At 59.2% G+C, this 21286-nt stretch overlaps 2 protein-coding genes and 1 long non-coding RNA gene across 4 annotated transcripts in view; 1 reads left to right on the top strand and 2 right to left on the bottom strand.

The window, feature by feature from the left end:
• The first annotated feature begins 6073 nt into the window (after positions 1-6073).
• Positions 6074-10206, top strand: LOC135458213 (uncharacterized). 2 transcript variants are annotated; one of them, XR_010442876.1, is made up of 4 exons: positions 6074-6147; positions 6872-7089; positions 7627-8918; positions 8954-10206. It is a non-coding gene; the product is annotated as an uncharacterized LOC135458213 (long non-coding RNA). The 2 variants fall into 2 exon arrangements; XR_010442875.1 differs by having other exon boundaries at positions 7627-10206.
• On the bottom strand, positions 9870-12088 carry PHLDA3 (pleckstrin homology like domain family A member 3). The gene is made up of 2 exons (XM_064733224.1): positions 10405-12088; positions 9870-10051 (listed from the first exon to the last, which is right to left on the bottom strand). The coding sequence occupies exons 1-2, from the start codon at positions 10754-10756 to the stop codon at positions 9930-9932; spliced, it is 474 nt and encodes a 157-aa protein (XP_064589294.1). The 5' UTR covers positions 10757-12088; the 3' UTR covers positions 9870-9929.
• A 3798-nt stretch (positions 12089-15886) lies between these two features.
• Positions 15887-21286, bottom strand: part of CSRP1 (cysteine and glycine rich protein 1) — a 15490-nt gene continuing 10090 nt past the window's right edge. The window contains exons 3-6 of the mRNA XM_064733195.1: positions 19166-19334; positions 18704-18830; positions 16720-16813; positions 15887-16280 (exon numbers count right to left, since the gene is read on the bottom strand). Of these exons, the coding sequence (XP_064589265.1) occupies positions 16204-16280; positions 16720-16813; positions 18704-18830; positions 19166-19334 (467 nt within the window). The 3' untranslated portion in view covers positions 15887-16203. The remainder of the gene's footprint in view (positions 16281-16719; positions 16814-18703; positions 18831-19165; positions 19335-21286) is intronic.

Below are 21286 nucleotides of genomic sequence, written 5' to 3'. Positions count from 1 at the left end.
CAGGGTCCTTCAGCAGTCACATTCCAGGTGAAACACTCAGGGTTTCCTGTTTTACATTTGCCTGGTGATCCCAAGCCCTGGCAGCTGTTCCAGCCCACACTGCTCCCCTGGCCCTGCTCTGACCCTGCTGTGCTGAGCAGCCAGGGCACCCTGTGAGGCCAAGCAGCAGAAAAATGTGGGGGGAAATTTTAGTATTTTTCCCCCTTTAAACAGCATTTTCCAGGCATGGGTTTAGTGCTTTTCCTTGGGAGTGAAATGGACAGGCAGGGGTTTTTTTGCCTTGATCCTTTTGCATCCCCTGATATTTTGAAACTGTTTTAGACCCCAAGGATTTTTGCTGGGAGAAATGAAAAGCTGGTCTCAAACAGCTGCTCACAGGTTTGTGTGGAGCCTGTGCCAAGCAAATCTCAGGGCACATCCTGGCTCTGTTCCCTTGTCCCTGTTCCCTCCCCATGTGCCCACAGCTCAGCCAGATATGTCCTGAATAAATGAAGTTTGGGGGATGGGGGGGAATGTAATAAAATCCCATCAGGAATCATCTTCCCCAGTGCCTCCCAATCCAAATCCCCAGATTTACAAGGAGAAATCCCAAGAACAGGAATTTCTTTGTCCTCAAACCACATCAAACATTCAGTTTCCTGCTTTTGTGGAGGTTTTTGGTGCCGTGACAAACATCCCAGCGGACAGCAGGCAGCACTGGTGCCTTGAGCAGCCTGGGTTTATTCCTGCTCCCAGGTTTATTCTGGGGGTGGCAGAGGAGCCTTTCTTTCCCTGGAGCTGAGGGGGCTGGGAGCAGCCTCAGCCTTTCCTTTGTCCCCTGCTGGAGCAGAGCCCGGCATTCCTTGGGGTGGGATCCACACCACACCTCGAGCTCACGACCTCTACCAAGGTCAGTCACATTTTAGGGCCAAACAGTTCTAAATTGGCTTCCCAAACAGCTGCAGGGACTCAGCTGTGCCAGTGAGACATCCCCAGCAATCCCCAGTGCCAGGACTTTTGGGCTCCAGCTGGATCTGGAGCATCCAAGAGAGACTTTGGTCCCTGATGGGGACGAGAGGATCTGGGCAAGGTAATTCTGTAATATTTGCATTTTCCCAGCTGTGAAAAGCTTGTAAAGCTTATTGAACCACTGGATCATGGAAATCCTTAAAAGAAATAATCCCATAAACCCAACCACAGTCCACTCTGACATCCTCCCCCATCCCAGGAGGCTGGAGACAAAGCACAAGCACTTTCCCAGCTTGGAGGGAGGGATCTCTGTTCCCACCCTGAACCTCCCACCAGTGAGCCAGTCTGGAACACACAGCAAGTGCTCCTCAAACAGTCGTGTTTGCCATGGTTTGGGAAAAAACAGGCAAATATCAGCTCAAAGTCTTTGTCCCCATTGCAGCCTCACCAATCCTCTCTCCCAGAGCAGAGGAAATGTCTGAGCCCCTCAGAGAGGGGCAGAAATTCAGGCAGATCCTCGTGCTGGGGGTTCCTCTGTGTCCCATGCCAGTGCTGGGGGTCTCGTGCCCATCTCAGCCCCAGCACACCCAGGGGGACAGGGGACAGGGCAGTGGCAGTGCCTTACCTGGCTGTGCAGGAGGGAGGTGACGCCTGGCTGGGACAGCCGTGCTCTGCCGGGGCTGGGGCTGAGGGGGGATATTGAATCCCAGCCCTGCCTGCAAGTGGTCGGTAAAAATAGCACAAATCCCCTCCTCTGCAGGCATCTGCTGCAACCCCGGGCGTGCTGGGACTGCTGCTCACACCTGGGGCCCTGCCTGGAGCACAGGGGCACACACAGGTCACCCCTGTGTCACTGCTCTTGGGTCCCAGGGTGCCCACAACCCCCCTTTGGTTTGGAGGATTCCAGGGCTGCTTGCATGGGAATAATCCCAGACTGATTTAGGTGGGAAGAAACCTTAAAAATCATCCAGTCCCAGCCCAGTCATGGCAGGGACACCTTCCACTACCCAAGGGTGCTCCAAGTCCTGTCCAGCCTGGCCTTGGACACTGCCAGGCATGGGGCAGTCCTGTGCATGGTGGGCACCCTGTGCCAGGGCCTGCCCACCCTCACAGGGAAGAATTTCTCCCCACTCTCCCCTCTATCCCTGTCTCTGGCAGTGGAAGCCATTCCCCTTGTCCTGTGCCTCCAACCGTTGTCCAGTCCCTCCCCAGCTCTCCTGGAGCCCCTTTGGGCACTGGGATGCCCCAGGACAGCCCCTGCTCACAGGGGGCTCTGGGGGTCACACACACAGGCTCAGGCTGCCCAGTGCTGGGGATGCCCTGGGCATGGGCTGCATCCTCCTGGCACCTCTGGTGTGACAGAGCTCCAGAGAGGCTGCAGAAGGCAGGGGAGGGGGTGTGAACCGCCTGGGAGCTGCTGCCCTGCACCATAGGGCACACACAGGACAGCCCTGGCCAAGGAACTCCTGGGAGCCACCAGAGGCACCAGAGCAGGACAGGGAACCCCAGCAGGCCAGGCTGCACTGCTGAGGGATGATAGTGAAAATCAGCCTGGTCACACCTCAGGCCAGGTGGGGTGGGGACCAAGAGGGCACTGTCCCCTCTCTAAGGAAAAGGAGCAGCACCACTGCCCAGCACAGCGCTGCAGCTTGGCATGCTCAGCCAGCTCCCAGCCCCTCACAGGCCCTGAGGTTTTCCCCGTGAAAAGCAGTGAAAAAGCACTGAAAAGGCTGCTGTCTGTCCCACTGCTCCCCACAAAGCCCCTTGCCCAGTGTCCCTTTGCATGACAAGGGCTGCAGGGCAGGCAGCACCTGTTCCCCGGGATATTTTTAGGGACAAATTTAGGAGCAAACAATTCCCTACGTGGGGCCCAGCAGGGACAATGCCTGGCATGTTAATCCTGGGGCTTTTATGGCCAGGAGGGACAGAGGGACACACAGCTGCAGGAGTGGGGCAGCTCGGCTCCTTCCCTCTGCCTGGGCACAGCAGGAGCTGCTGGCAGAGGGGTGACAGCAGCACTGGCAGTGGCAGTGCCATCCTCGTGGGAATTGCACCCAGCAAGTCCCAGTGGGCAGGGGAGAAACCCCCCTGCATCCAGCCCACCCGGGACCCTGCAAGGACCCTTCCCTGGCCAGCACGGAGGATCTGCTCTCCCCTCGAGCAGCAGGAGGAGGAGGAGGAGGCTTTAACCAGCCCCGTCAGACCTTTATAAGGAAAAGCCCCCTCGGGGCCAGGCCTCCAGCATCTTTCCTCCCGGATGCCTTGGAATTGTTTTCGGAGCACAGAGGAGCCAAAATTAGCCCGTGACAACGGCGCTGCATTCCCGCAGCTCCGGGGATGGGGCGGGGGCTGCTCCGGATGCCATCTGCGCCAGGCTCGGGTTTCATCCTCTGCTGGGACCCGGGGACAGGAGGAGGGAGCGGGATGGGCAATGGGACCCCCAGATTTGGGGTTTTTCCATGGGGTTCAAAGCCCCGGCTCTGCCATGGGGGCTGCACAGAGGGACTGACAGGGGACAGAGATGCCCCATCCCTCCTCCCCAGCTGACACAGAGGGGACGTTCTGAGTGCCCATCCCTGGCTCACACAGCACAGGGAGCTGCCTCCAGGTGAGGGGTTGTTTTATCAGGTGCCACCTGGGCCTTGGACACCACTCTGAGCTGCTGGGGGTGGGAAGGATCAGGCTGGAAATCTACAGGGCAAAGCAGTGCTGAGGGCAAATGGAGAGCAAAGTAATAAAAATGTATCTGGGATTGGCTCAGCTGGTCAGAGCTGATAACAGCCAGGTCATGGGTTTGATCCCCATTCACTTTAGAGCTGGACCCAATGATCCTTGTGGGTCCCTTCCAACTGAGACTATTCCATCATTCTGTGATTTGTCCATGTGCTGCTGCTGCTGCTACAAATATCAAATATCCCTCTGTTACTGGGAGCCACTGGTTGAAGGGAAGGGTTCCTCATGGGCTGCCACCAAGGGGATGGATGCCAGCAGAAATTTCCCAGAGAGCTGTATGGGGAGTTCAGAGCCAGGCAGGAGCAGTTCCCCAGGGACAGCTGCTTGTCCCTGAATGTCCCTGGGACCTACAGGTCACCCTTGTTTAGTCTTTTACACGTGGACCCCTGGCATGTGTTAAGAGGGATGGGGCATTTTCCCCCTCTGGTCCTTCCAAGTCCCTGGAGGGTGTTGGTGCATCAGCCCCACACCCATGGCAGGGGCTGCCAGAGCTGCGCATGGTCCCTGGCTCCTCAGGGTCTGGAGACCCCACATGCAGAGGTACCTGACTCTTGTGAGCAGTTCAGCTGCCCCACATGAAGCCAATCTCCCTGCAGAAATGGACTTGAAGCAATGCTGGAGGGATCTCTTCCCTTCCTCTGGAACCTTCCCATCCATCCTGTCCTCACCCTCTCCCAGCCACCATCCTTGTTCCATCAACCCCCATGGAATTCACAAAACCAATAGGTCCCAGAGCATCCAGGACAGACTTAGAAATGACAGCTGAGCCCCTGGTGTCCTTTGGGGCTGAGCCTCTGGTGTCCTGTGGGTCTGAGTCCCCGGTGTCCTTTGGGGCTGAGCCCCTGGTGTCCTTTGGGGCTGAGCCTCACTGCCACTCTCAAAGTCCAGCACTGGGGGCTGACAGGAGAGCCCCCAGCTGCACCAGGCTTGTCAGAGCCCTGGGACAGATGATGCCCCACAGACTCACCACGGTGTGGGAGAAGATTTTCCTTCTGTGGGACAGCTCAGGGACCAGGGCACAGTGAGGTCACCCCCTAAGCTGGGTGATTGCAGGGTCAGGTGGCAGTGAAGTGGTGAAGGGCCATGTCTTGAGGAATGTCCCCCATGGTGTTCCTCCTGCAGACCATCCAGCAGGAACCCAGCCAGTCCCACCTGCTCTGTGGATTGGTGACAGTGCAGTGGGAGCTCCTGGGATGCTTCTGTAAGAGCTGATGCCTCCTGCAGCCCTGAGGGGAATTTCCTCCCCCTGCTGCATCTGTGAACAGATCCCACCAAACCTGAGGGATGCCCCGAGATGGAAAGGGGGCCGAATTTGGATAATCATCACAGCCCAGCCTGGGAACCAGCACAGCCCCAGGCCAGACCCCAAATATTCCCCAGGGACTGAGAGGTCTCTCTCAGCTCACCTGCCCCACTGATCTTCATCCCATTGCATCAGCCCCACCAGGGCATCCCCATTTCCCACTGCCTGGCAGGGCAGAAGCTCCTCATCCCTTTGGGATGTGCTGCTCCATGTCCTGCTCCTGTCCCAGCCCCATTCTGGGACCCCCAAGCTCTGGAGCCCCCCTGGGCTGGTGCAGCTCAAGAGGGTGCCCATGCCAGCCCCTCCATGCTGGGAGGGACTCACCCTCCCCACCTGGCTACAGAGGGCAAATTCATTGCAGGCAGCTCTGGGGCTGGATACAAAGCAGGGAAATTGTCCCAAAATGCAAGAAACACCTTCCACTTCTAGAAATATCATGGCCAGTTTGTTTTTCTGTGCTTGAATACTTTGGGGAGGCCTGAAATGTTTGCATAAGGCTGGGGAGGGTCCCCCAAAAGCCAAGGGGCCCTTTAGGAGCAGCACAGGCTCCTGCCTTGTGCCTCTGGCACATGGAAAAGGCTTTGTTAAATGAGGAGGAATTACCTACTTTGGGATAGTGGAAGGACATTATTGAAATGGAGCCACCCACTGAAGACTTGAAGCTTTCAATGGCTTTGCCAGTGACACATGAAACCTTCCCAGTGCTGATCCTGTGGGCTGTTCTCACCAGGAGGGGGATTTGGGCTGTTCTGTGCCAGTGCAGTCATGGCTCAGCAGTGACATCAGTTTGAGTATCACAAACTCCAGGCTGGTTTCCAGCCGAAGGCAAAATATTCTACATGAGCAAAAAAAGACTATTCCAAATAATTCAAAATTTCTGGCCTGGGCAGGGACCCTGACAGAGTTTTTGGACATTTTCAGAGTATTTGCATGTAGGGGGATACAGTATGGGTACAGAATGTAATCTTATCCCCTAAAGAGTTGCAGCTGAACCAATTACTAAAGATTAGGAGCAGGCCTGATGATAACAGGCCACACCTGTAGCAAATAAGAACGGGGGTATAAAACAGTGGATTGGTGGGAGTCAGAGGAGTTAGATGGCTGCTGTGAGGGCTGGGAACAGTCAGTGCTTAGAGGAGCTGCTTGTGACAAACATTGAAGAGGTATGAAACTCTGGTGATATTGAATCCTTCCACTATCACGATAAGAGAACTCTTGATATATAAGACAACATTTGCAGACCTTTGCATCTGTCTCTGAGACACATCTCAGTATCCACTTTGGGTTGGCTGTGCCACCCCTGCCCCCAGAGCTGCTCAGTGGCTCCTGCTTGGGGACAGACAGGTGCTGGTATGTGCTGGTTGTTCCCCCTGCAGCTCCAGCAATGTCTGGGCCCTCGTTTTCTTTCTTCCTGGGCTCCCACAGCCTCTGCTCTACTGCTGGGGATGTCACAGGCACAGCTCTGAACCCCCTGGGACACAGAGTCCCTCCAGCAGGGCCCTGTGGCTGGGGAGTGAAGGTGTGACCCTGCAGTCCCTGCCCTGGCCCCGCAGCACCCCAGGGGCTGTGCTGCAAGCACAGGCATTTCTTCCCACACTGCAGTGCAGGAGAATTCAGTGGGGATGGCCAAGCCCCCACAGCAGTGCTGGGGACATCCCAGGCTCTGCTCCCTGCAGCAGGGACACACAGACAGAGCTCTGGGCAGGTGCCGTGTCCCAAACCAAAATCCAGTGATTTAGGAATTGTCATTAAGGATGGCCAACAATGAAATCGTTTTAGGAGCATCTGGAGGAAGTTGAACAGTTGACCTAAGCCAGAAAGCAGAATGCTACTTGGTACAGCTGGGGTTTCTTTTTTTTTGTTGTTTTTTTTCATTTTTATCTGAAGAGGAGCCACCCACGAGCTCAGGGATGATCCCAGGAGAAGCAGGACAGTGCCAGGGTCTCTGCAGGGCACCTGGTGATGGAGGAGCTCCCATGTGACAAAAGCATTGGCGCCATCAGGCTGCACCTCCCTGTCTCAGCACTGTGACCCCAGTGCCCTCCCTGGCACTCAGGGTGTCCAGCCAGCCCCAAACTCCAAAGCCAGCCCTGGGATGTCCTCAGGTAGGAAAAACTCCTGTCCTGTGCACCCACTGCACCCCCGTGGTGCTGCAGGGAGAGTGCCAGTCCCTGTAGGTGCCCCTGCCCAGGGTGGGGAGCACGGGGCAGCCCCCTAGAGCAGCCTCAGCACTGGAGCACTCTCACAGAAGTGTGGGGAGGGATGCTGGAACAGGGCACCGTGGGCTGGGAGCAGCAGAGCCAGATTTTCAGGCTCCTGCCTTTGAACTCTGGGTGCTCCAGGGCACCTCTCTCCTCTCCCTGGAGGCTGGGGGGGCCCAGCCATGGGAGCCCCAGTGCTGGAGGGGCTGAGGGGCCACAAACCCACCCTGCATCCCCTGTTGTGCCTCAGTTTCCCCACATCCAGGGGCATTGGAAATGCTTCCTGTAGGTCCTCTCCTGCTTTGAACTGGGAGGGTGCTGGCACCACATCCCTGGTGCTGGGGATGCTCCAGCCTCTGGCCCTGGCCCCTCTCCACTCCCTGGCTGGCTCTCTGGGCTGTTTATTTGTTTTTCAGTCTCAGGATGATTTTTCCTCTGCAGAGACATTCAGGCCTCCCAGGGGAGATGAAGCCAGCACACCTTCCACCCCCACAGGATCAGCCTGGGCTCTGACCCAGCCCCTGCTCCAGGGTCAGCCTGGGAATCCACCCCCAGAGGATGGGGCGAGTGTGGGTGTCTGCTCAGAAGGAAATCCCAAACCTGGAGGCCTGGGGAGCTCTAAAGTCCCTGGGGGATATGGGGTCCAGGCAGGGAGCCTGGATGTGTGTTGGACTGGATGAAGGGCTCAGGATGAGGATGGAAAAGCTTGACTTTGCCTGGACCTGAAACACTGACACAGGATTTGTGTTTTCTTATTGTCCCCTCCCTGCATTGACTGCCTGAATTTCCCCCCAGCTCTGAGGTACCATGGCCTCTCTGCTGCCTCATCATCAGTGCCCAGGGATGTACCACGGCCAGGGCTGGTGCTTATATACTCTCCTTGATAATTTTTTCTGACAGTTCCTTGCTAGTAGTTGGAAAACAGAAAATATCTATTTACAGGGGGCAAGAGAGCAGAAAAATTGATAAAAAGGAGTCACACTGAATAAAGCTGGTAACTTTGGGAACCCCTGGCACTGGGTTCTCCCCATCCTGGCACGCACCATGGCACAGGCTTGGGATACTCACATGGCTTTGACTGGGCCTCACTGAGTCCCCTGGCTCTGGGAGCTGGGGATTCAGGGGAAAGCCCAGGACAGGGATCCTTCCCCTGGAAATGCTGTGTAAGCAGCAGCACCTTCCTGCCACCCCATTCCCTCCTGACACATGTGCAGGGACCTGCTCTGGGGCTTGTCCACACAGGGCACCACTCCTGAAGCATGTCCTGTGGAGGGTCCCACCACCCCTGGAGCCCCCCTGTCCCCGTCATGACTCTGAGGTGGTGCAGAGCCCCATCTGTGCAGTGCTTGGGTCTGGCTCCATCTGCAGCCCCAGCCGGGGGGGTCTCGGTAAATGCAGCTCTGAGTCCCCCCTGGCCAAGGAGGTTCTGCTGGGTGGAACACCCCGGGGACTGTTCCTGCAGAGCCAGCACGAGCCTGGCCCTGCACAGAGAGCCCTGCCACTGTCCCCAAAGCCACCAGCACTGCCCCGGCATGGGGACCCTCAGGCTGGGCACAGGGTGGGGTACAGAGGTACAGGCTGGGGTGCAGGCTGGGGCCAGGCTGGGGTACCGATCGGGCTTCAGGTACAGGGTGGGGTACAGACTGGGGTGCAGGCTGGGGTCAGGCTGGGGTAAAGATCAGGGTTCAGGTACAGGCTGGGGTACAGAGGTACGGGATGGGGTACAGGTGCAGGCTGGGGTACGGATTGGGGTTCAGGCTGGGTGCAGGCTGCCTGGCCCGGGCAATAAGGACACCGCGCTCCATGGTTCCCACGCGGCCGGGAAATCTCCGGCAGGATCCGCAGCGCCTCCGGCCCCGGGCTGGGCTCAGGCTCCGGCTTGCGGAGCGCTGCTGGCTCCAGGCGCTGCTGTCTGCGCTGCCTGTCGGGGCAGGGCCATCCCTCCCTGCTGCGGAGCCACAGCGCTGCTCCCGCGTCACCAGCGCACAAACCACCGTGGGAATCCCTGGGGACACGGGAGCAGCGGGACTGGTGACCGGGGAGCCTCGGGGCGCTGCTGGGGGCCTCTGGAGCCCGACTGGGGGATGCTGCTTTAGGGGTCATGACTGGCAAAGCTCTGTGCAGGATTTGTGCTCTCCCGTGCCCTGTGGGTCCCACAAATCAAAGCAACACCAGGGTAAGAAGCTGAAAGTCCTTTTAAGGGACAACTTTGGTACAGGGAATTGGGGTCCCCAGCATTCCCCCACAGCACAAGGACATCCCAGGGTGAGACAATGTCCAGCAGCACGGCTGTGTCACCACACCATCGTTTCAGTGCCCTGCTGAGGGGTCCCTGCTGCAGCAGCAGCTTTCCAGCCCCTTTTTAAAATTGGGGCCCAGCCACATCCATCTGTCCCAGTGTCACTGTCACACAGGCAGAGCTCCCTGTGGCACAGATCCTTCGGGCACAGCCTCATCTATCCCCTGTCCCGCAGGAGAGGCCTGGGGTCCCCAGCAGTGCACCAAGGTCCTGCACACAGCTGAATGAAGGGCGGTGGGGCCCCAGGCAGGGATGTCACCTCCTGCCTTGTCTGAAGTAAGGTGGTGGCCCTGCCTGTGTCCTGTGCCCCGCTGTGCCGAGGGGAGGTGGCTGTGCCAGCTCAGCTCCTGCGGTGCCTCTGTCCTGCCCCAGCAAGGGGGGGCCAGCGCCAGCACCGGCCTCCCCGGGGCCACTGTCCTTGTCCCCGGGCTGCACAGCGGTGACCTCACTTGCCCGCAGGAATCCCGTTCTCCCCAGCTCCTGCCGAGCCGAGCGCCATCTCCATCCGGCTCCTGGGAAGCTGCGATTCCCGGGGCTGCCCCACCGGGGCTGTGTCCAGCTGCACCACTGCAGAGAGAAGGCTCCTGTCACCCACTGGGCCAGCGCTGGGACATGGGGCATCCTGAGGGACTGAGGAGTGGGGCGACCCCTCCTCACACCACCCCACCCCCCATCCCACGTGCAGGATAGCAAAGGGCCCTGTATCCCCCCAGGCCACCCCAGACAGAGGGAGGATGTTAGAAAGTCCCTGTCCAGGGATACAGAGAGGCCAAACCCACGGGGGCATCCCAGCCAGTGCAGGGGGGACATGGGAACATCAGCCTGCAGACCCACCCCTCTCCACGGGACCCCCTCTGTGATTCCCAAACCACTCAGGGAAGGGAACCTGCGCCCAGGGACCTCATGCTGGGCTGCGGTACCTGCTCGGCAGCTGTGCCGGGCGCGCACCTCCTGCATCGCCTGCTGGTTCTTGAAGCGCACCAGCCCCATGGTGATCTCGGCGTTCCAGCCCGGGTCCTCCTGGGCGCAGCGGAAATCGATCTCCAGGCTGTCGTCCATCACCACCGTGAAGTAAATGTGCCGCTCCTTCCACTCCACGCACTCCACGGCCTTCATGCGGGCGAAGCTCAGCTCCTTGCGCCGCGAGCCCTTGGGCTCGAAGAGCTGCAGCCCCTTCTCGGTCAGCAGGCACCGCTTCTTCTTCCAGAGCTGCAGGAGCCCCCCGCTCCGCTTCTCCAGCACCCCCTCCCTCAGCACCTTCTCGGGGGTCATGGCGGCTGCTCGGCCCCGGGCTCCTCAGCACCCTGCGCCGGCCCAGCTGGGCATTACCCGCCGGGGGAATCCCAGCCGAGCTCCCGGGGCCGGGACCCGCGGTGGCCGTGCTGCCCCGGGCCTGGCCGCTCCCGCCGCGGCTCTCAGAGGGGCCGAGGCTCGGGGAGCCCCATCCGGCCCGTGCCGGGCTCCGCTCCCTGCCCGAGCCGCGTGTGGGATCCGCGCTCGCAGGAGCTGTCGCTACTTGCCCGGCCGCTCTCCCACTCGCATTCCTGCGCCTCGCCTGGCCCCTCCTGCTCCCAGGCTCCCTTCACGCCCAGGCGAAGCCCGACCAGGCCCGGCGCAGCCCCGCTTCACCCGGGAGGAGCTTCTGGGGTGCCCGAGGGCAGGCGCGGCCTCGGGGCCTTCGTGTGAACAGGCGGGGTGAGGGACGGGGCTGCATGGCAGCGGTGCAGGGTGTGTGAGGGACGGGGCTGCATGGCAGCTGTGCATGGATGGAACGGAGCAGGGCTCGGGGACTTGTGCACGACCGCCCGGGGTGCAAGCACAGATGTTGGAGGTGCAGGAGCAGCTCTTGGGGGTGCAGCACCGCGGGCACAGGGTGTAGGGTGCAGAGGCCTCTGCGTAGCCAGGCAGGGGTACCGAGTGCAGTGCTACCGGGCAAGGGGGGCTGGGGTGCAGTGCCAGCCAAGAAGGGACAATGGGCTGCAGTGCCAGGGCAAGGGCTGCTGGGTGCAGTGTCAGCTGGGACAGTAGGCTGTGCCTGCAGGGGCCCTGGGGACCCCGAGAGCAGCCCAGGAGGAGAGACAAAAGCAGAGAACAGCAGCAATGAGGACAACCCCTGACAGTCACCCACCCCCAGTCAGTCACCCAAGGGTGCTGGGCCACGCCTCAGCACACAGAGCTCCCATCCCTCAAACCCCGAGATGGGAGTTTGAAGCGCCCAGGCTGTCCCACAGCGAGCAGCAGCATCCCCAGCCCTGTGACCTGTGCAGGAGCCGTGGAGCGGGGCCGGGGCAGCGCAGCGGTCCTCCTGCCTGATCCTCCCCCCCTGCCGGCAAGCACCGTCTCCTTTCCAGCCCGTCTCGTTCCCGGCCACCGCAGCACCGTCTGTTCCTATGCCAGCGCCCGGCACCGAGGGTTCCCCGGGCCGGGCTGGGCTGTCGGGGGCACACCTGGGGACTTATGCGGGCTGCCACGGGGGGTGACGGTCACAGCTGGCTGGGCAGCTGAATGTGCCCCTGCATGGGAGAGTGGGTCCTTCACCCATATGAGGTCTGCAATGGGGAGAAATCCTCCCGGGGTCACTGACGGGGGCTGGATCAGCCGCTGTCTCCCTGGCACACAGCGCTCACCCTGCTCCTGCAGCCCCCGCAGAACCCCGGCCGGAGTCCCCTCCTGCCCCAGCCCCTCCATCGCTCCGCTCCCTGCCGGGGGCTTTGCCGGCAGCCGCCGTGGCCGGCGGGCAAGTCTGCAGCGCTGATGAGATGCACCTCATTATCCCTCATTAAGAGGGCAGGGCGGCTGGCGGAGCCAGGAACTGGTTCGTGCTCCCTGGGGCCAACCTCGCCACGCTGGCAGAGATCCCGGCTGTCCCAGGAGACCCGGGCTCCTGACGTGGGACGGCCCCGGAGGTCACCCCGAGCACCCCGGTGCTTCGGAAGGGGCAGAGCAGCGTGGGTTCCCCAGCAGAGCAGAGCAGTTTGGGTTCCCCTGGCAGAGCAGAACACTGTGGATTCCCCCAGCAGAGCAGAGCAGAGCAGAGCAGTGTGGGTTCCCCAGCAAGGCTGTTTTCCCACACACGGGTAACGCTCAGCTCCAGGAATGCTCAGCCCTGGGAGCTCGGAGGGAGCAGTTTTGGGACTGTCACTGTTCTGGTAAGCTGGGATGTCCGTGGGCAGTTCTGGTTCACCATCCAGCTCCAGCTCCATCCTCACAGCCTGTGGAGAGCCAAGGGCTGCCAGTCCCTGCCTGAGACCCCTGCCACTCTGCTCACCACAGTCACTGCTCCTCCAGGCACCAGCCACCAAGGGAAGGAGCTGGTCCTGCAGCCCTGGGTGTGAAGGAGCTTTGGGAACGTCCTCCACTCCCATCTCCCCAGACACAGCAGGGGCAGGGCTTTCACTCTGCCAGGCTGCCCAGGGGCACATGGCACCTCCTGCCCTGCAGCAAACCCTGCAGGACCCGCTGTGCCAGGCTGTGGGTGAGCCAAGGGCTCTGCTGCACTCCATGGGCTGCCCACGGCTCATCCCATCCACACGGGCCCTCAGGGCAGGTGACATCCCCTCCCACGGGGCTGCCAGGCTCAGCCCTGCCCCGAGGTGACATCCCCACAGGGCTGGGTGACAGGGTGACATCCCCCCTCACAGTGGGGCCTGGGGGCTCCACTCTGACCCCTCCAGTGGTGCCATCACCTCGAGGCTCCAGGGTGCTGATTTGTCCCTTGAGGGCAGGTGTGGGTGCCTCAGCCCCTTCCCAAGGGTGGGAGCTGCCGGGCTCAGCGCGGCTCTGCTGCCTCGAGGGGGAGCTGGACAGCACCTGGCACAGGTGAGCAGACTCGGCTGGGCCCTGCCGTGCTGCTGGCCAGCAGAGGGTAGCAGGGTCAGAGCTGTCCCACTGCAGCTCCGGCAGGAGGTGCCCAAAAAGCACCTCTAGTCCCACCCTGCTTCTCCTGGGCCATGTCCCACCACCTCCTGCAGCCCCCCTCATGCCTCTGTCGGGATGTGATCCCATCCTGGTGTCCCCACGGTGGGCTCTGTCACTCCCTAAGCCACCCTGAGTGACCAGTGCAGGATCAGCAGGAGTGTGGCACCCAGGGCAAACCCCCAGGACATGGTCCCTGTCCTGGGATATGGTTTATCTGGGACCTTTGGGGCTGGGAGCTCTGCAGGGACCACCAGGCAGGAGAAAAGAGGACCTGGGGAGGCTGAACTTCAGTTTTCCACTGTCTATAGAAAGATTGTGGAGACATGGCCCTGCCTGGCAAAAGGACACAAGACACCAGGCACAGGGGCACCAGAGGACAAGCAGGGATTCAAAGAATCATTAATGTTGGAAAAGCCCTCCCAGGTCACAAGATCATCCATTCCAACCACTCCCCCAGCACTGCCATGATCACACTAACCCACGTCCCCATGCGCCACACCCCACACTGCAGCTGTGCCAGGGCCTGACCACCCTTTCAGTGATCAAACAACCCTTCCAAGGCTTGTGTGGCTCAATGCTGACAGGATCCACAGTGGTGGGACCTCCATCCTCAGACGGTTCCTGTACCTCAGTGGACACCAAATGCTCTGGCCAACCTGACCTCTGGAACCCTGCCTTAAGCAGTCAAGGTTTCTGCTGGTTCCTTCCTCCCAGCATCAACCTACATCTATCCATGGCCCTCCAAAACCAAATCCAGCATTTTCTCCTGGCTTTGACCAGGCCTCCAAGTGGAATTGGCCTCTCTGGGGTCCATCACATGTGAAATGTCACTATCTCATAGACCCACCAACTGGTTTGGGTTGAAAGGTTAAGAACCATCCTGTTCCACCCCCTGCCATGGCAGGGACACCTTCCACTGCCCCAGATTCCTCCAAGCCCTGTCCAGCTTGGCCTTGGACACTTCCAGGGATCCAGGGGCAGCCACAGCTTCTCTGGGCACCCTGTGCCAGGGCCTCACCATCATCACAGCCAAGAATTCCTTCCCAATATCCATCTAATTCTGCCCTCTGGCAGTGGGAAGCCATTCTCCCTTGTCCTGCCACTCCAGGCCCTTGTCCCCAGTCCCTCTCCAGCACCCCTGGAGTCCCTTTAGGCACTGGAAGGGGCTCTGAGCTCTCCCTGGAGATTTTTCCAGGTGACATCCCCAGCTCTCCCAGCCTGGCTCCAGAGCAGAGGGGCTCCCTCTCCTCCCCTCTCTCTGACAGAACCCCTACAGCTGCATGAGGAAGGGACAAAATACTCATTGTAGCTTTACTGACCAACCAGCACTGCCTGGGCACAATCCCACCTGGGGCACATCCAGGTGAGATGCCAGAGCAGCAGCAGCACAGCATCCCTTGCATGCTCACAGAGAAGGCAGCAGCTTCCTGACCCCTCCATCCCTGCAGCAGCTTCCAGAACAGGCCCCCTCACCTCTGTGGTGGAGCAGCAGGGCCTCTGCCAAGCGAGGGAGGCAGGTTTGGGTCTCCCCACCAGGCTGGTACCTGAGCCCTCTGTGCTGCAGCTCCCAGCCCTTCCTGAGCCTGGGCTGTGTGCCCCCACACCAGACCCCTCATTCCAGCCACCCCACAGCCCAGAGCAGGGGGTCCTGCTGGAATCTAGAGGGGGGAAGTTTCTGGAGATGGTAAAGATGGTAAAGATTCAACTCCCCATCTCTACTTCATAAACATCATGTAAAGCTGAGGGTGTGATGAACAGGAGAAAGCACTGAGGTTGATAAAGGAGCCCCAGGCCTGCCCCAAAAAAGGATTTCTGCCTCTGTTGTGCTTCTCAGAACACTCCCCATCTCATTTGCTCAACCACAATGTTTGTAACTCTAAAAACCTCAGAACTCAATTGCCTGTGGAGTCCCTAAGCTGCAGCGAGGGTGATCCGAGTCTGTCCCACCAGTCCAACAGGAGAATCACAGAAAGGGAGTGAAGAGTTTAGATGGAAACCAATTAGACCTGGGCAGCTGCCAAACTGGAGGCTTAATGATCCACAAGCTGTAAAAAAGCAGGGAGTAGGTGAAAAGCTGTTAATTACTGCTGGGCACACCTCTTGGAGAGGTGCCACCTAAAGCACTGATAGGGGTTTTGAGAGCCTGAGCACACGTGTGGTGCTACCAACACACCCAGGAGGGCCGTCCTGGCCTCCCAGCATCAACCTCTGCTTTTGGAACAGATAGCCCCATTCCTGGAAGTCTTCAACAGGGCTTGGAGCAGCCTGGGCTAGTGGGAGGTGGAACAAGATGAGCTTTAAGGTCTCTTCCAATCCAAACCATTCCATGCTGATTCTTGGTGGGAGCAGAGGGGGAGCCCATCCCGTGTCAGACTGCACCCCCACATTGCTGCCTTTGGGCTTTCATTCCAGTCCAGGGCTGCAAACAAACCCCTCCCCAGCCCGGGCCCTCAGCCCCAGCCGCAGTCAGAGGAAGGGCCAGGCTCTGATGTCGCTGATGTTTTATTGCTTGCTCGGTGTCACGGCTGAGCACGGGACGGGCGGGACTCGGGCACCGGGGCCTCTCTGCAGAGCCAGGGAGTGCCCCCCCCGTGCCCCCTGCCCCAGCAGGACGCCACGGGGACAAGGCTGGGACCCCCCGGCAGTGGGGAGCGCCGGGGCAGGGCAGGAGGGGCTGGTGCTGCCAAGCAGCGGTGGCTGGGGGTGACAGGGTGACAGGAGGTGACAGGGGGGCACTCACTGCGGCGTGGGGCGGGCAGCGCAGGACAGCCCTGGGCGAGGGCAGGGCTCAGCCCTGGGGCTCACTGCGAGTGGATCAGTGCCCCGGCGCCCTGCCCAAAGCCAAAGCCCTTGGGACCGAAGTTCTTGGCGTAACAACCTGCACAGGATGGAAGGGAGACACGGGTGAGGCTGGCACAGGAGCGGGTCCCTCCAAGGGGCACACCCTGCCTGGCCACGACAAGGTTTACCAGATCTGTTGGGCAAACAGAGGCCCTGGATCAGCAGGAAATTCTCCAGCTCTGTGGCTGGCACAGTCTGTCCTGAAAGCAGCTGCTGGGCCACCCCTTCCCAACTTCCATCCATCCCCCTGGGGCCTTTCACCTCTTCCCCAACCTCCACCCATCCCCCTGGGGCCTTTCACCCCCATCCCTTCCCAGCCTCCAACCCCCCCTGGGTCCATTCACCCCCACCCCTCCCCCAACCTCCATCCATCCCCCCTGGGTCCTTTCACCCCTTCCCAGCCTCCATCCCCCCTGGGTCCTGTCACCCCCAGCCCTCAGAGCCCAGGACAAGCCAGCAGGGAAGGTAGGGCTCACCTTTGCAGTAGATCTCCCCATCTTTGTCTGCCAGGGTGGTGGACTCCAGGCTTTTGCCACACTTGGCACAGCGGAAACAGGACTTGTGCCAGGACTGAGGGACAGGAGCAGAGCCCAGTCAGAGCCCAGGGACAGCACAGCCAGGCTCTGCTACCAGCCAGGCTCCCTGCCCTGCTGCTGATCGAAAGGGGCTGGCAAAGAGCTCTGAACGGGATAAAAGCTTTTCCCTGGAAAGCACTCCCAGCCCCACAGGGAAAACACAGAGAGGAAACATCAGGTGTGGGCACTGCTCCTGTGCTGATCTAGTTTTGGAGATATTTTGCCAACACTCTTAAGAAGTCACTTGTGCAGCAATTTCTGGAATAATTTGTAAGGAGCAATCCCCCCCTCTTTGGGGACTGCCCTCTTAACCAGTGAGATAAATCCCCCCATTGTCCAGCTGAAACCCACGACTGGGGTGGCAGCAGGGAACAACTGCCCCACACAACCACAGCTCCAAGGAAGGCAGAAAACAGAGAGGAAAAATGCCAAAACCAGACATGTTTAAAAATAACCCCCCATGGTTCCAGCAGTCCCCTGGAGATAAATGAGCTCACAGCCTTCAGGCAGACCTTAAGTAGCCAGAGCTGCTCACCGAGGAATTTAAACAAACACTTGGGAAAACATGAAACCTTTTTTGGAAGAAAATGTGAAATTCATGGGCTGGAGGAGGAGGTATTGGATGCAGTCATCCAGCAAACATTAGCACATGAAATACATGCTCTGGAATCCTCTGTGGGTCTACTTTGATGTAATTGCTTCACTTACTTTGGTTCTCAGTAAACATTGGGGCCAGAAGCTGACCAGGAAGCCCAGATCGTGGTTTTAAGGGTAAATTCAGCTCCTGACCCTGGGCTGAGCCTTAACGTGTCCACCACAAGCCAGCTGGGGGGTGATGATGCTGAGGGGCCCCTTCCTTCTGTTGACCCCCTCCTTGTTCTGGGGACAGGGGACAAGCACAAAGCCCCAGGAGGACAGAGCCCAGGCAGGCCAGGGAGTGAAACCGCATCACTAAGTGAGGCTGTCCCAGCATGGCCATTCTGTCCCCACGGCATAAAACCTGGCCTGGTGTCCCTGACAGGCTCTGCATGTGCCTGACCTGAGGAGGGCAGCTCCAGGCAGGGGCCTCATCTGGGGTCCCGGGGCTGGCAGGGCAGAAGGGACCCCCAGGCCTTGCAGAGGAGCTGGGCTGGGGCCAGGTCACAGCTCACGGTGCAAAGAACCCTGGTGAAGGGATGAGCTTGGCACAGGGGGTGCCAGAGCTGTGACAGCGACCTTCACACCAAACCTGAGCTGACCCAGCCCCACCAGAACAGCCCCAGGAACATTCACCAAACCCATGGCCACACTCCAGCACCCTGCCCGAGCTGTGGGCAGTGCTGACCACTGGAATTCACTGCCTGCCCCAAAGCCTGGCCACAGCATCCTGGCCTGTGGCACAGAGGGGAGAAAGAGGCACCTTTCAGTGACCAGGGACACTGGCCATGGCACATGTCACTGCTCACTCTCCCAGCACATCACACAGGATGTCCACTATGGCCTCTGCTGAGCAGGGCTGGAAATATTTAACATAAAATGTATTTTTCCCCCATCTACCAGTCTGTGAGAGTGGCAGCCTGGACAGCCTGGCTTCCAGACATGCCAACTTCTCCTTTTGGTGCCAGGCTTCCAGGTGAACGTGGCATTGGAGCCAAGCTCAGCCTTGGCTGAGGGCAGGTCCAGACCCTCTCTGAAGTGTCCATGCCATGCAGCACCCTGTGCCCCCCATTCCTGTGTCCCATGCCCCCCATCCCCATGCCCATCATCCCTGTGCCCCCACCCCCATGCCCACCATCTCTGTGCTCCCCATCCCCGTGCCCCCACCCCCATGCCCACCATCGCTGTGCCCCCCATCCCCATGCCCATCATCCCTGTGCCCCCATCCCTGTGCCCCCATCCCCGTTACCTTCCCAGCTCCGATGACCTTCTCGGCCGCGTACACGGCCTGCCCACAGCGGGGGCACCCGTCAGATCCTCCCACCTTCTGGGCCATCCTGGCTGCGTTGGGGTTCATGGGTCGGTGGGGCTGGCCCCTGTGGGTGGCAGGGAGCTCACGATCAGGGGTGCAAGGTGGATTCCAAACCCCAGCCCAGTTTATAAGGGAACTTCCCGAACAGTGAGCCCCATGGAAAGTTCAGCCTGGGGGCTGTGTGCTGGGAGGGGTGGGCAGTGTGCTCAGGCAATGGGGACATGTCCCATCCCATCCCATCCCAGTCACCAAACAGGGCTCAGTGGGATTCCCTGGAGCAGCAGAGGGGCCAGGCAGCCCATGGACACTGCTGGGAGCTGCACCACAGCCAAGCACCACAGGACAGGTGTGGGGAGAAGCTCCCACAGCCCCAGTGTGGAAAACAAGGCTCCAACTCACTCTTCATATTTGATTCCCAGGGACTCTCCCCTGTCCGTGCTCAGGGTCCCAGCTCCCTGCCCGTAGCCGTAGCCCTTGGGGCCGTACTTCTTCCCGTAGCAGGACTTGCAGTAGATCTCCTCACCGTGCACGGCCACGGTGGTGCTGTCCAAATTCTTCTTACAGACCACTGGAACAGAGGGGAAGGAGTGGCATCAGCCTGCTCTGCCAGAGCTCCTAATGAGCTGGGGAAAACAAGCCCTCACAGGGACAGCAGAGCTCCCAAGGAGCAGGGAGAGCCTCGCCAGGATCCAGCTGCAGGGAGCACATGCAAACCAGGCAGATAAGGATCACAACAAGAGCAGTGTCTGGCTTTAAAAGGAAGCAACCATCAAAGCCAACAGGGTGATACCAAGGGAAGGAAAGCTCTCTTAACCCTCTGGGCGCTGCTCTCCTGCAGCTGAACTGAAACCATGGGGGTGAATTTTCCCTAGGAATCACTGGGGATGGATGTCCTAGCCCCACACCTTATCCACTGCAAATCCACAGCAGGAAGCACTCGAGGCAGAGAAATGTGAGCAAATGTGGTTTTGCTGGTGTTTGGAGGGACCAAGAGCCATCCCAGAGCAGCCCTGTGGCCATTGCCACACCTGAGGCACTGCAAGGGCTTCACACATTGGGCAGTCACCTGTCCAGAGCTCAAAGGCTCCCTGACACCTCAGCCCTGGGTCTGGGGTGGGCATGGGGGGTCCCAGGTGAGGAACCCTCACCCAGCCAGGTGTCTGAGCCCTGGGGGTCAATGTGGGATGCAAGATGGGACAGGAGGAGATGGCAGCCAGGCTCAGGGGCCCTGCTGAGCCCACCCAGAGCTTCAGCTTGAGCTTGGTGCTGGGCTCAGGCCTTCTCTTGATTTTTAGGTTTCTATAGAATCACAGACTGGTTTGGGTTGGAAGGGACCTTCAAATCAGATTATCTGATTCCAATCCTCTGCCATGGATACTTTCCACTACCCCAGGTTGCTGCAAGTCCTGCCCAATCTGGTCTTGAACACTTGAACACAAGGATGGAGCAGCCACAGCTTCTCTGGGAAGCAATGCTCCACCACCCTCTGAGTAAAGAATTACTTCCTTATATCTAATCTAAACTTTCTCCCTTATATCTAATCTAGATTGTTCCTCTTTCAGTTTTAAAACATCCCCCATTACCCAGTCATTATCTGCCTGCATTTAAAGTCACTCTGCCTCTCTTTTATAACCCCCGTTAAGGTCCTGGAAGTACCAGCTCCTGTCCCAGCTCTGCCCACAGCTGCCCCATTCCTTCCCAGCCCTTCCTGAAACCCTCTGTGTTACGAGTAGAACAGCTGCCCATTTTTTTAAGAGTTCATAGGTTGGGATAGTTGCTGCCAGGGTGGAGTTCTAACTGTTTGTCGTTGTAATCACCTTTTTCGTTAACTAAGTGTCGTTGATGGTTAAGAATTCCCCCTTTTGTCGAGTGGCACCTGCTGCTTCCTGGAGGATGGCACTGGAGGGTGAAGAGGAGGGGACATCGAATTGGCATGCAAATGAAGAAACCCCTCACCAAACCTAGCCAAAAACCCCTAAAAACATTGAGCGAACATGGAATTGAGGGATCAAAGTGATGTCTACACGTGAGGAACAGAATCCAGTATCCACTAAAACCCTTTTTATCCCTCATCCTAACCTAAAAGATGTCGGCTGGACAGAGGCCCTCAAACATCAAACCAAAAAACTGGGACTCTCCTGATACTCTGGTGAGGATGGAAACCCAGCTCTGCCTGCAGACACAGCTGCACTCTTCCTTCTCCTCCATGCCCCTCCTGGGAGCATCAGTGGCATAAGCGCGACCTGTCGGCTCATCCCACCGGAGCTGATTTTTAACAAAGTCATTACAAAGCAAAAAGATCTCCTGCCCTATTTATTTCACTCTGCCAGGCAGAGCAGGCCCCAGCACCCAGGCTGCAGGTGCTGCCCCTTGTCCCTGTGCCCTGTGCAGGGTGGCACCCCTGGGGCAGAGTCTGCAGCGCTGGCAAGCCAGCCCCACACACATCCAGCTGCAGCTGCCACAGCTTCCCCAGCCTGCTCTCCACGCCTTAAATGTCGAGGCTTCCAGAAGCTTCTGGGC

Source organism: Zonotrichia leucophrys, chromosome 26 (assembly GCF_028769735.1).
Source record: "Zonotrichia leucophrys gambelii isolate GWCS_2022_RI chromosome 26, RI_Zleu_2.0, whole genome shotgun sequence".
In the NCBI taxonomy this organism is placed as follows: Eukaryota; Metazoa; Chordata; class Aves; order Passeriformes; family Passerellidae; genus Zonotrichia; species Zonotrichia leucophrys.
This window is presented reverse-complemented; position numbering and strand designations above follow the sequence as displayed.

What these genes read in the sequence shown, in the direction of transcription:
- PHLDA3 (XM_064733224.1), bottom strand. Translation starts at nt 10,756, where the DNA reads ATGACCCCCGAGAAGGTGCTGAGGGAGGGGGTGCTGGAGAAGCGGAGC. An exon ending in CCGGCACAGCTGCCGAGCAG is followed by an intron (nt 10,052 to 10,404) that starts GTACCGCAGCCC and finishes TTCTCTCTGCAG; the next exon opens with TGGTGCAGCTGGACACAGCC.